This window comes from Arachis ipaensis, chromosome B07, assembly GCF_000816755.2.
Source record: "Arachis ipaensis cultivar K30076 chromosome B07, Araip1.1, whole genome shotgun sequence".
Taxonomy (NCBI): domain Eukaryota; kingdom Viridiplantae; phylum Streptophyta; class Magnoliopsida; order Fabales; family Fabaceae; genus Arachis; species Arachis ipaensis.
Window position 1 is genome coordinate 117,202,097 of NC_029791.2, and position 12,552 is coordinate 117,214,648.

The 12,552-nt window shown below is 34.8% G+C and overlaps 2 protein-coding genes and 1 pseudogene across 3 annotated transcripts in view; 1 reads left to right on the forward strand and 2 right to left on the reverse strand.

Moving 5' to 3' along the window:
- LOC107605991 (protein STAY-GREEN LIKE, chloroplastic) overlaps positions 1-2,590 on the reverse strand; it is a 2,831-nt gene extending 241 nt beyond the window's left edge. Inside the window, exons 1-4 of the mRNA XM_016307953.2 lie at positions 2,188-2,590; positions 1,359-1,535; positions 1,061-1,219; positions 297-453 (exon numbers count right to left, since the gene is read on the reverse strand). Of these exons, the coding sequence (XP_016163439.1) occupies positions 297-453; positions 1,061-1,219; positions 1,359-1,535; positions 2,188-2,379 (685 nt within the window). The 5' untranslated portion in view covers positions 2,380-2,590. The remainder of the gene's footprint in view (positions 1-296; positions 454-1,060; positions 1,220-1,358; positions 1,536-2,187) is intronic.
- Positions 4,417-9,717, forward strand: LOC107605990 (probable methyltransferase PMT24). Of its 2 annotated transcripts, none has more exons than XM_016307951.2 (9): positions 4,417-4,788; positions 5,614-6,619; positions 6,713-6,862; positions 7,438-7,708; positions 7,807-7,917; positions 7,999-8,173; positions 8,442-8,711; positions 8,921-9,115; positions 9,189-9,717. In XM_016307951.2, the coding sequence occupies exons 2-9, from the start codon at positions 5,657-5,659 to the stop codon at positions 9,415-9,417; spliced, it is 2,364 nt and encodes a 787-aa protein (XP_016163437.1). In that variant the 5' UTR covers positions 4,417-4,788; positions 5,614-5,656; the 3' UTR covers positions 9,418-9,717. The 2 variants fall into 2 exon arrangements, with proteins under 2 accessions (XP_016163437.1, XP_016163436.1); XM_016307950.2 differs by having other exon boundaries at positions 4,419-4,800.
- On the reverse strand, positions 9,562-10,936 carry LOC110262426 (annotated as a pseudogene).

Here is a 12,552-nt window from a genome sequence, read left to right on the forward strand (position 1 = left end):
ACAAAACTAGTTAATTCTTAATCAGACCAATCTTTTTTTCGGTTTAAGATGCATGAAAATAATTAGAGTAAATTACATCGTAGTATGGGAGATTAGGTGATATTATACATGACAGCCTATAATTTAGGCTGTCATGTTTACACCTAACCTCGCGTTTGCGGGTAATATTGCCGGACCTCATGGGAAGTCAGTGTAATCAGCTCAAATACTTATGGTGCTAAATTTGTGTAATGAAATTGTACATTTAAAGCAAAAATGTAAAAGTATAAAGCATAGATCATTTCTGCATTTTCTTAAGCTCATTACCTCTATAGCATCCTTTAGAGGTCCCCAACATTCCATTCTGTTGTATTTTTTGGAGCTAGAATGAAAATACACGCGAACTATAGAATCCAGCAATTCAGGATGTTCATCGAAAAGCGCAGAATCTCCATACTGAATTGCTTTGAGTACCTGCGATGCTCAACAAGACAAGGACCAAAACAAATGTCACACATAGTTATTATGCATAATATAGGACCTTCAAGTCACAATTTGTGAATATCAGAATACAAGATACTAAGGTAGCGTTTGTTTTGAGGTACTGGGACAGAGACTGGGAGACTGAGACACAGTATTATGTTTGTTGGCTCAGAGACTGGTACTAAAATTTCTGTCTCTGTCCCTAAAATTTCAGTATTTCAGTACCTCTAAAAAGTAGAGACACAGGGGACTGAAATTTTTAGAGACAGAGACTAAAATTTTAATAACATTTTATACCTAAAATATCCTCATTTCAATTAATTAATTCCAATTTTATCCTTTGTGCAAATTAAATTAGAGTTTTATTCTTGTTTCAATTTCTGTCTCTTACTTTGCACCAAACAGAATACTGAAATTTATTTCGGTCTCTGTCTCTTAGTCTCTGTCTCTCAGTCTCAGTCTCAGTCTTTCAGTCTCTGTCTCTCTACCAAACGCTACCTAAGATATGATCTTCAAGAAACAAAAGACTCCTATAGAATTCACTACTTGTCTATTTAATTAGAATTCTCCTTTTAATATAAGTTTAATGGAAACATACCAAAGGCATTTCCTTGGAGAATATGTGATATCTGAATTCTGCAGCCAAATCTAGGAAGGGATTGGGACCACTGACAAAGCAATGAACATGTAAGCACATCTCATTTTGCACTTTCTTCCATTCAGCTACAACATCATCCTTCTCATACCACCCTCTCAACTGCCACACAAGAAAGAAAAAAGGGGGATGGCAGATACATAATATGAATTAGTTAAGAGAACCAATGTTTTTGTTCAAAATATATACCATCAAGCACTATAATTTCTATGCTATGTGAAAGCAAGGACACAACACAAACCTGCTCAAGATTGATCACATTGGAGACTGTTAAAGTCAGATTAGCTGTGAAGTCGCAATGCGATAGAATGTAGGTTCTCGGAATAAAACTTGCATATTTGTTTATCTGATCCTCCAATAAAACTACCTTAAGTTTTGAAGCTTCAAATCTTGCCGGAGGAACCAAGAGCCTAACAGCCTAAATTTAAACAAAAAGTTATTTAGTCAGAGTTTTCTTCATTTCAGATAACAATCCATACATGAATTAAGAAAAGAAATTTCAATTTTGTTTATTAGAACTGGAAGCTGGAGTCCAGAACACACATTCTTGTTTGTCCATCGTACTGTAATAAAGCCAAAGTCAAAGGATGCAGCACTTCCAACAAATGTGAACATTAATAGTGAAAAATATTTTACATGACTGAACCATGTGCCTCTCCTTAGCAGCTTAATCTTTTAAGAGGAATGATACATAACATGTTATCAGAACTTCTATATATGTCTAGAAAGTCCAAGAGTTCAATCATTGTTATCACCAACTCTTGTAAATAAAAGATTGAATTTTAGCTCAAGATATAACATGTCTATAAGTTTCAGAGAGAGGTTTCATGACAATCATGGAATACAACATACAACAAAAATGAAATACATAGGACATTGTATGCTAGTGTGTGTTGAATACAAGCAAGTTCATATCTAAAATAAAAGGCTACACAACTTTAGCTACACTAAACTAGGACATATTTCCTGCAATTTCCCTCACACTACTACTAGCCTAGCATTGAACTCCTTAATCATAATAATGGCAGACAATGTATGGAAAAAATATGAAAGAGAGTGAGAAAAGGTACCTCAGAAACAACGGTGTTGTAGGATGGAGTAGAATTTGTTATAGAAGACAAGATAAAGGGTCTGCTGCATCTATTGGAAGAAAATGGCTTTGAGATGATTGTAGGAATGGTGTTGGTGGTGGTGAACATTGTTCTTGGTGTGGTTTGTGAGAATGAGAGGACATTGTTGTTGTAAACACAGTTACATGCCATGGAAGGAAGGAGGTGCAGCTCCTCCTCTTCATCTTTCACAAGCCACCACCATTCTCTTCTCTTAAGAGAAAAAAAAGAATAAAAAAGAAAAAAAAAAGTGATAGAGAATGAAAGCAAAAAAAGTAATGTAATGTTGGGAAATTGGTGTTCTCAAAAAAAGCAAAAATCTCTTTCAATTCACTCCTTCCACACGATTTCTTTCTTCTTCTTTTATTCAATTTAATTATACAAAATAGAGATGAAAGAAACTCAAGTATTATTTTGAAAAAAAAAAAAAAATTCAAAACAGCTTGGATTTTCGATAGAGATGTGGATAATGTGATGACGTGGCTTTACCTGTGTCAACAGTTCAGTGGGAAGCGAATCCGCCTCTGCTTGAAGCCTTGAACTCTTGAAAGCCAAAACTTCAATTTTATCATATTTTTAGTGTGAATATTGAATCATGTCTGGGGAGCAAAAATTATATATCAACGTACCAAATTAAATTAAGTAAAGACTAATTAATGAATTAATAGGGTGGATTAAGTGATTAACTACATTAGACCTCACAATCTAATGAGTCACTTCATTTGAAAGTTAACTTGAATAATACAGACAGAAACCTTTTTTGAAAACAAAGTTTGCATGCTTAATGCTAAATAAACTAATGAAGAATATTTCTAAATTCAGGCAAAATAAAAATATGACGATGCAAAAACATAATAACTAAACAAGTAAACACAAGCAGTTGAAATCTAATTGAGATGACATATTAACATATCTTTTAATATACCGTTTAAAATTAAAAATGGTCTAATCCATCTAAAAAAAATAGACACGACCCAAATAACATAAAAACATAGAAACTTCAAAACACACCCTCTTTCTAAAAAAAAAGAAAACACATACCCTCCCCAAAAAAAGAAATAAATGATAAAAATGGTGTAAATTACTAAATTCACTCAACTATGACCAAAACATTTTGTTATTATTAGAAGTGATTAATCTATTTTTTTTCAAAGACAGTGAAATTATTTTATTTCAATTGAAAAAAAAAATTTTGTCCACAATTCAGAACTAAAAAAAAAAAAGTGGAATTCTCCTATTTTATTCTTAAACGTTAGCGAAGCACAATGAAAAAAAGAAACTAAGATTAATCTATTTTTATCACATTAGAAGCTTGTAATCTAACTCAACCTACCAAATTAACCAAGAGATGAGAACTGTCCACAAGAAATAAAAATCTTGGGTTAACACAACCGACACACATACTACAACATATTAACATATGTCGTTCTATCAACATCCATATTTTTCCGAACAGAATATCTTTCAGTCCCAAGACTTACTTACTTCATTACTTTCATTTTCTATTTATTTATTTTATTCATTCATTTATTTTCAATTAGTACATTAACTAGCCGTGGCAATATGTACCCTACTCGCGGGTATTCAACCCGAACCCATCCAGTCGGGTAGGGTTGTCAACCCGATCCGCAGCGGATAGGTTAGAGTGCGGGTAAAATTTTCGTGCGGATTAAGTAGGGTGCGGGTTGAGCTTCAACTCTACCCGATCAACCCGCACCCTATATATATATTATATATATTTATATAAAAATATATTTTAAGTGGATATTGAACTAAAGACTTCTTACTAAATACAAAAGATCTTTAGTCATTAAAAGAAGATCATTAATTAATAATTTAATAATTTTTTTTATATAAAAGTCAATTCTATTTTAAATTATCATCAAGTTATATAATAAAATTGCATTTTTTTTGTAACCCGCGGATAGAATCGGATACCCACAGGTTAAGAACGGATAGGATTAGAATTGAGATATTCTCAAACCACGGATAGAATAGGATTGAATTTATATAAAAATCTTAACCCGTGGATAGAATTAAGTTTGATTCCAAACCCTACCCTACCCTACCCTACCCTACCCTACCCTACCCATTACCACCCCTAACATTAACTAAGTAAAAAGTTGTTGTAAATTGGCTAAAGTACACCAAAACCCAACAAATAAATTGACAGAAGCACCAATCACCAACAAGTACAGCTGTTTCTTACTTTCTCTAAGCACATGCCTCACACCATGACACCAAACTAATAATTTTCCACCTTCATATTCTCTGTTTTGATTTGATATTTTAGCACACAGTAACACAAAGTATCTATTGATATTGATTTACCTGAATTAAATAATCATTCCTCAATAGATTTTGTTTTTTCTGCTCTGGTTCTGGCTTTCATGGGATCTACCGCTCCTTCTACTTCAAAACCATCACATGCATTAACTCCCTCAGCTCACTCTGTTATAAGCTTGTTCTGTACTTCTGTTTCCCATTCAATGAAGCTAAAAACAGAAACTTTTTGAGGATGATGAATGTTGAGAAAGGAAAGTGAGTAATAGTGCCTCTTAGGTGAGGACCAAGGTAACAATCTCCCATTTCCTTCCTTATATTCTGTATGTTGATGACGATCTTACCTAGGTTTATGAAGAACATACTAAAAATATTTAAGTGGGTTTTTGTTTCTAGGGAAACTGACTTTAAAGCTGGATGCTTTACTTGCTTTCATGTTTGTTTATCCCCTTTTCCTGTGATGGGGTCTTCGCTATTTTAAGTTTTTAGTATTCTTTGTTGTGGTTTCCCCCCCAAAAAAAGTTGTGTTCTGTGTTTGCATCAATTTAGCCCAAACACTAGCAGCTTTGTTTGAAATATTCCTTCACTGATTGAACTACTGGACAAAGTTTGAATCTTTCTTTTTTTTTTTTTTTTTTTTTTTTTTTGACTTTTTAACATTCTAATCAAAATTGATCTGTTCTTTCATTGATTCATTCATAAGGTCACCTGCTTTAGTATCTTCAACATTTCTGTCTGGCTCTTATTATTTTGTCAATCTCCCTCTTCTAGTCTTATTTGATTGATGTCCTTCTTCAGCTTCCTTGTATTGAAACTTTTGAGTTACTTCTTCCTTTGCATATTGCTTATTTTTGTTGATCTATGTTTCTTCATCCTACCTCCCACTTTGAAATCTTGTGTTTCATTGGAGTGATTTACTAGAATGTTACATTAAAATGCAATATGATTCTCTCTCTTTTTTTTTTGTTACAATAATGTGATTTTGCTTCCAATGTGTGCAAATGAGAGGTGCTGGCAAATTAATAAGTAGAGATCTAGCATTTAACTTCTAATCATTATTATTTAGTGAAAATGAACTTGCTAATAATTTGATTTCCTTACTAGGTGCATTTATTTTGCAATAGCATTAGTTTGAAAGCCATAGGCCATGGCTCTGGGGAAGAATTTTCGAGGTGAAGGGAGGAAGTCAACGAACTACTATTCGACAGTTTTTGTGGCTGTGTTTGTTGGCTTTTGCTTAGTTGGTATATGGATTGTAATGTCATTCATTGTTCCATTCCAGAACACAATTGTACAGGCACCTGAGACTGTTAATGAGGGGAAACATATAGTAAATAACAATGCTTCTACACATTTTGAAGATAGTTTAGGTGATATACCTGTAGAATCAACAAAGGTCGATAGCCAGACCCAAAAAACTGAGAGTGAAAGCCAGCCGGAAAACGAGGGTGACAGAAAAGGAGTTGAAAAATTGTCTGAGGATTCACCTGAAGAAAACAAGCAAGAGGTTGTTAGGGATAGCTCGGGTCAGTCGAGTGAAAAGAATGATTTGGAGAAGGACTCGGATGGAAACTTAAATTCAGAATCTGAAAGTAACAAGAGCACAGATAACAATCTAGGAGCAGAAAGAAATATTGGTGAAGCCACAGATCAAGAAGAGAAGTTTGGTGAGGCCGAGGAGGATAAAACCGAGAATCATGTGCATTCGGAGACCAAAGAAAGTACTGGAGAGAGTAACTTGGAAAGCCATGTAAACAACAAAGTTTCAAAAGAAGCCTTTCTGGCTGGTACTCAGCCTGAAACATTAACTGAAGTTGCAACTGAAAATGGAACTTGGTTGACTCAAGCTGCAGAGTCACAGCATGAGAAGGAATCGCAAAAGTCGTCGGCTTCTGTGGACAGCAGCAAATATGACTGGAAACTGTGTAAGACAAGTGCAGGAACAGAGTACATACCATGCCTTGACAATGTGAAAGCTATTAGGATGCTTCGAAGTATAAAACACTATCAACATCGAGAGAGGCACTGTCCTAATGAAGCACCAACTTGTCTTGTTCCTCTACCTGAGGGCTATAAAATCCCAATTAGGTGGCCTCAAAGCAGGGAAAAAGTATGTAGCACTTAAGCTGGAACTAGGTTGCATATCTTTAATAAATGATAATGGGAAAAAAATGAAATTTAATATTTTTTGTGCCTGTTACAGATTTGGTTTAACAATGCTCCACATACTAAGCTTGTAGAAGTTAAGGGGCATCAAAATTGGGTCAAAGTTACAGGGGAATACCTCACTTTTCCTGGTGGTGGAACTCAGTTTAAAAATGGTGCTCTTCATTACATTGAGTTCATTCAGAAGGTAAGCCATTCTCGTGCTAATATGTTATTTTGCAATTTGCACAACCAATTGATCTTGTTATTCTTTATATTTTCTTAATAAAAAAATAGTCTAACCTGTAGAAAAGCAAAAGCCTTTTTTTAAATTTTTATTTTTATTCTAATTTTATTTCATTTGTTGTGTGCATAATATATCCACCTGACTTAATTTTCAGGAAGATACAATGTTTGTGTTCTTCTGGTATTGGCTGTAGTATCTACATAGTAATTTCTATAGAAATAAATGAATGCTTGGTAATGGGGATAAAAGGGTTTTGATAATGGGATTAAGATATTTATTTGTATGCTGATATTATCTTTAACATAAAACTGCTTCAAGCATAATGAATTCCTTTTATTATATTTCTGAAAGGTTAAGCTATTATGTTAAAGTATATGGATTCCTTTTATTTGAATTCTAATATGTTCTAAGTTAGCACCTATTTAATGGTTCTGCTAATTATGCTTCCATGATCTTTAACAACAAACATGTGAATGCATTTTCTTGAAAGTTAGTCATACTTTTTCCTTAACTTGGGTGTCTGTGTAATGATGCAGTCTCTTCGTAACATTGCATGGGGGAAGAGAAGTCGAGTGATACTGGACGTCGGGTGTGGTGTAGCCAGCTTTGGAGGCTATCTGTTTGAAAAAGATGTTCTTACCATGTCCTTTGCTCCCAAAGATGTGCATGAGGCACAGGTACAGTTTGCATTGGAACGTGGAATTCCCGCCACATTAGGCGTCATGGGCACCAAAAGATTGCCTTACCCTGGTTCTGTCTTTGACCTTATCCACTGTGCACGCTGTAGAGTCCCATGGCACATAGAAGGTGTAAGAATCACTTACATTAAATCTTCATTTTTATGGTGTTTCTATCTTCCACTGATGGTTAACTCCTTTAGAATACTTTACTGGTTGTATAATCAGGTGGCAAGCTACTCTTAGAGCTTAATCGTGTATTGCGACCGGGAGGTTACTTTGTCTGGTCTGCTACTCCTGTGTATCAAAAGGATCCGGAAGATGTTGGAATTTGGAAAGGTAAAGTCTGTTAATCGATGTACGCGTCAATGTAATAGATGAATGTATGGTTGATTTTATAAAAAACCATTTTGGTTGCAGATATGGTTGAAATTACAAAGTCAATGTGCTGGGATCTGGTGGTAATTGGAAAGGACAAATTGAATGGAGTGGCAGCAGCAATATATAGAAAACCAACTGATAATGAATGCTACAATAGGCGACCGAAGAATGAACCACCGATATGTGATGAATCTGATGATCCAAATAAAGCCTGGTACTTTACTTCTTTATTGGTTCCTACAACAATGCCTTATATTTCATTTCTACATTAACGGCTTGGATTGGTGAATAGTTGAGAAAATAATAAGGCTTTTGAAACCACCAAAACGTTGACTGTTTACACATGCAGAATTATTTTGTATCTGTCTGAAATTTCCTTGTATGCTAAGTTTCTAACTGCTTCAAGGCTGTTGATATTGCTCAATTAATTAGAAAAGATTCCTTTTGATGAAGTTGATCTTCTTCCTCAAATTTCCATACAGGAATGTATCACTACAGAATTGTATGCACAAAGTGCAAGTAGGTGCCTCGGAACGTGGATCGGTTTGGCCTGAGCAATGGCCACTGAGGTTGGAGAAACCACCTTACTGGTTAAACTCTCAAGTTGGTGTTTATGGAAGAGAAGCATCAGTGGAATTCACTGCAGATTACAAGCACTGGAAGAATGTTATTTCCCACTCATATTTGAATGGAATGGGAATAAATTGGGCTTCAATAAGAAACATCATGGACATGAATGCTGCTTATGGAGGGTAAGACATTCTATGTACTTGTGTATGGAATTTCCCTTCTCTCTTTGAAATGCAAATTAATTACTATAGTACTCGATAATTACATGCGGTGTATGCACTCTGCAGAAAGGATTATACAAAATTTCACTCATGAAAAAGATAATTTGAATAGTTTCCTTTTGTGCTTATCCTATTAACTGAAGTTTGGGTGCATTTTCTGGCCTTTTCAGGTTTGCAGCAGCTCTAAAAAATTGGAAGGTTTGGGTAATGAATGTTGTTCCGTTTGATTTTCCAGACACACTTCCAATAATCTATGAGCGTGGATTATTCGGAATTTATCATGATTGGTGTGAATCATTCAGTACCTACCCTAGATCTTATGATCTTCTACATGCTGATTCTTTATTATCAAAACTTAAAGACAGGTATGTTCAAGCAATATCTAAAGTTTTCAACAATCCTTAATCATCTAAGTAACCGATGCATTTCCGGAATCAGATGCAAGATAGTAGCAGTGATTGCAGAAGTTGATAGGATGCTGAGACCAGAAGGATACTTGATTGTGAGGGACAATGTCGAAACAACAAGCGAGATAGAGAGCATAGCTAAGTCTCTACACTGGGATATTCGGTTCACCTATTCGAAAGGCGACGAGGGACTACTTTGCATTCAGAAGACATTCTGGCGTCCAACAAAGGTTGAAACTATTGCAGCAGCTATTGTCTGATCAGAATGAATGTTTCAAAATCTCGATTTCCATGGCTGCCAGTACACTGCTTAGTCTGCTTAACTTGTTCTTCTGTTAAGTACTCTGTTACCACTGTGTCATAATGCTGCTAACATTCAACTGCACTACCCTGTAAAACTTCTGTTTTAATTTTTTTTCTTTTCTATTCAATTCATATGTTCATGTCCTGTGTGGACTTGGTTAGGATGGAGTGCAGTTGTGGTAGAGTTAGAAGATTCTTAACCTTGTAAAGTGTAATCTGTGAGGAATATTGAATGTGATTATGTACTTTAGAAACTACACAATGTGAAATCCGAATAGTTGGAAACAGAATTGCCATAGATACATGTAATTGTCAGGGTCATATTTATATGGAGATGCATCATCATCCAGAACAATTACATATTGATTTATATAAAATTACTAATCACCTTCCACCTAATGAAATAGTAATCTGACCTATGCTCTCCAACCTAGAAAGAACGTCCCTTCCATAAGCTCCATATTCAATATACAAACCAGAATATGATGATGCATTGAGCAAACGTTCAGTTTCTTCCAAAGACGATCTATCACTTTCCCAGCTGTGGTTTTCCATTATTGTAAGTCCCTCAAGTTCGGTTGCAATTTCTTTCATGGTAGGTCTTTCTTCTCTCTTCACCCTTAAACAACGTTTTGCGATATTCGCAAATTCCATTAGTTGCTCGAGCTTTGCCTCAACAATTATGGCTCTGTCCAGAATGTGAAGTAGACGATTCGTATTCATCGAAGAAATGAAGTGCATTGCAAGGTTTCAATCATCCTCAGGCAGCTCAAAACAAAGTGCTTTTCGTCCTGTAAGTAACTCTGCTAGAACAACTCCGAAACTATACACATCACTCTGTGGCTTGTGTGGAAGTATTCAGGGTCTAGATATCCCACAGTCCCTTGCACCAAGGTGGATAGTTCGGTTTTATCAAGAGGAACAATCTTTGAAGCTTCGAAATCAGAAACCTTTGCTTTGAGATTATGATCAAGAAGTATGTTGGTAGTTTTAACATCTCTATGTATGATTGGTGGACAAGTAGCAGAATGCAAGTATGCCAAAGCCCCAGCAGTTTCTGCTGCTATTCTCAATCTTGTTTTCCTGTTAAGCTTTAAAGATTGGTTCTGACCATGAAGATGTTCATCAAGAGTACCACCTTGAATGAATTCATAAACAAGCAATGGAACTTGTGTCTCTAAGCAACACCCCAAAAGTTTAACCACATTTGTATGGTTGATTTGTATTGTCTTGTAATAATCCCTTGTAAACTATTCCATAGCCACCTCGGCCTTCATCAAAGTTGTTAGTGGCCTTCTTTAGCTCTTCCATGCTAAAGATTTTAGCTGTTTCAATTGAACCTTTCTCTCTGGCAAAAAATTGTTGAAAAAATTGTTCTTTCAGTTTGTTGAGCTTTCTTTTCTTCAATCCGCAATACACATTGAAGCTCGCCAAGAATAGCGCTAAGATGCTTACACTGACAACTGCAAATAATAAACAAACATTAAAAAAAAAAAAACATTACGTACGGTGCACACTATCGTAAAAAAATTTAGTTATAAATTTCACTATTCATTTAATTTTACTCTTCACTAATTCTTTTTTGGGTTATGCTACATATTTAAGTATTTTTTCATTCAAGTTTTATCCAAGTAGGTCCAACATCAACAAAAACCACTCTCATTAAAAGAGCGTCATTAGACGTACTTTATCTTCTTCTTCTCCTCCCCCGCGCTTCTTCTTCTTCTTCCAAATACACACATACGTCATTTTTTCTTCTTTCAAATTCACGTATACTACCTCCTCCTCCTCCTCCTCCTCCTCATTATTCTTTGCACACGCAGATTCTTCTTCTGCTTCTCCTCCTCCTCCTCCTCTTCTTCTTCTTCTCCTCTTTCGTTATTGTCATCACCAACAACACCAACATTTTGCTAATTGATTATTTTTTCAATTGAATGGAATGCAGTTGCTAAATTGAATGGAATGCAATTGCTAAATTGAATTAAATTGAATGGACGCAGGTGTTCTGAATCTAAATTGAATTGATAGTCTCTAAATTGTAGACAGAGGTGTTTGGAATTTGATTTTATATAATGGATTATGTTTCGTTCATTCATTACTATACAATTGTTTCACCATGAGTACTTGTTTGATTCATTATGCAGAAAGCTGTTTGAATTTGATTTTATATAATAGATTATGTTTCTTTCATTCAGTACTATACCATTATTTCACCAAAGTACGTGTTTGGTTCATTATATAGAAAGCTGTTTGAATTTGATTTTATATAATGGATTATGCTTCGTTCATTCAGTACTGTACAATTGTTTCACCATGAGTATGTGTTCGGTTCATTATGCAGAAAACTGTTCGAATTTGAATTTATGTAATGGATAATGTTCCAATCATTTAGTACTATACAATTGTTTCACCATAATAACATGTTCAGTGCATTTTTGTTCTGCACAATTCAAAACTCTTCCTCCTACCTTTTACTCACCAGGGAGAGAAAGAGGAAAAGACAAAAAATACAGCAACAACAACAAAAGAATGACGATAAAGAGAAAACACGTGAAGAAGAAGGAATGCGAAAAAGAAAGAGGAGAATGAGGAAGAGGAGGAGGAACGTGAAGAAGAAAGCGAAGAAGAAGATGTTCCGTGCGTAAACGAGCGTGGGAAAAAGAAGAAGAAGCGTGGGAGAAGAAGAAGAAGCGCGGGAGAGAAGAGAAGAAGAAGAAGAGAAGAAGCGTGAGGAAAGAAGAAGCGGAAAAAGCGCGTGACCTAAAATTACTTAGATGAACTTGGATACCAAAATTGTTTGGATGTGGAGAATCTCTCTCTTTTTTTTCAAAATAAATATCAACTCTTTATTAATTACAAGACTGACTCCCATAAGATATTTTATATAAAATTAGAGTAATATTACACACCTATGTCTTTTTATAAATCAAGTCCAACTAATAAGTTAAACAATAAAACTTGAAATAATATTAGTAATAATTGATTTTTATTATATCAAACCAACTTGATTAGACTTGATTAATAAAAAAATTTGGATGTATAGCATTATTCATAAAATCATATTTAAAATTAATATTAATTGGATAAGTTGG

What these genes read in the sequence shown, in the direction of transcription:
- LOC107605990 (XM_016307951.2), top strand. Translation starts at nt 5,657, where the DNA reads ATGGCTCTGGGGAAGAATTTTCGAGGTGAAGGGAGGAAGTCAACGAAC. An exon ending in AGTCCCATGGCACATAGAAG is followed by an intron (nt 7,709 to 7,806) that starts GTGTAAGAATCA and finishes TTGTATAATCAG; the next exon opens with GTGGCAAGCTACTCTTAGAG. An exon ending in ATGAATGCTGCTTATGGAGG is followed by an intron (nt 8,712 to 8,920) that starts GTAAGACATTCT and finishes TGGCCTTTTCAG; the next exon opens with GTTTGCAGCAGCTCTAAAAA.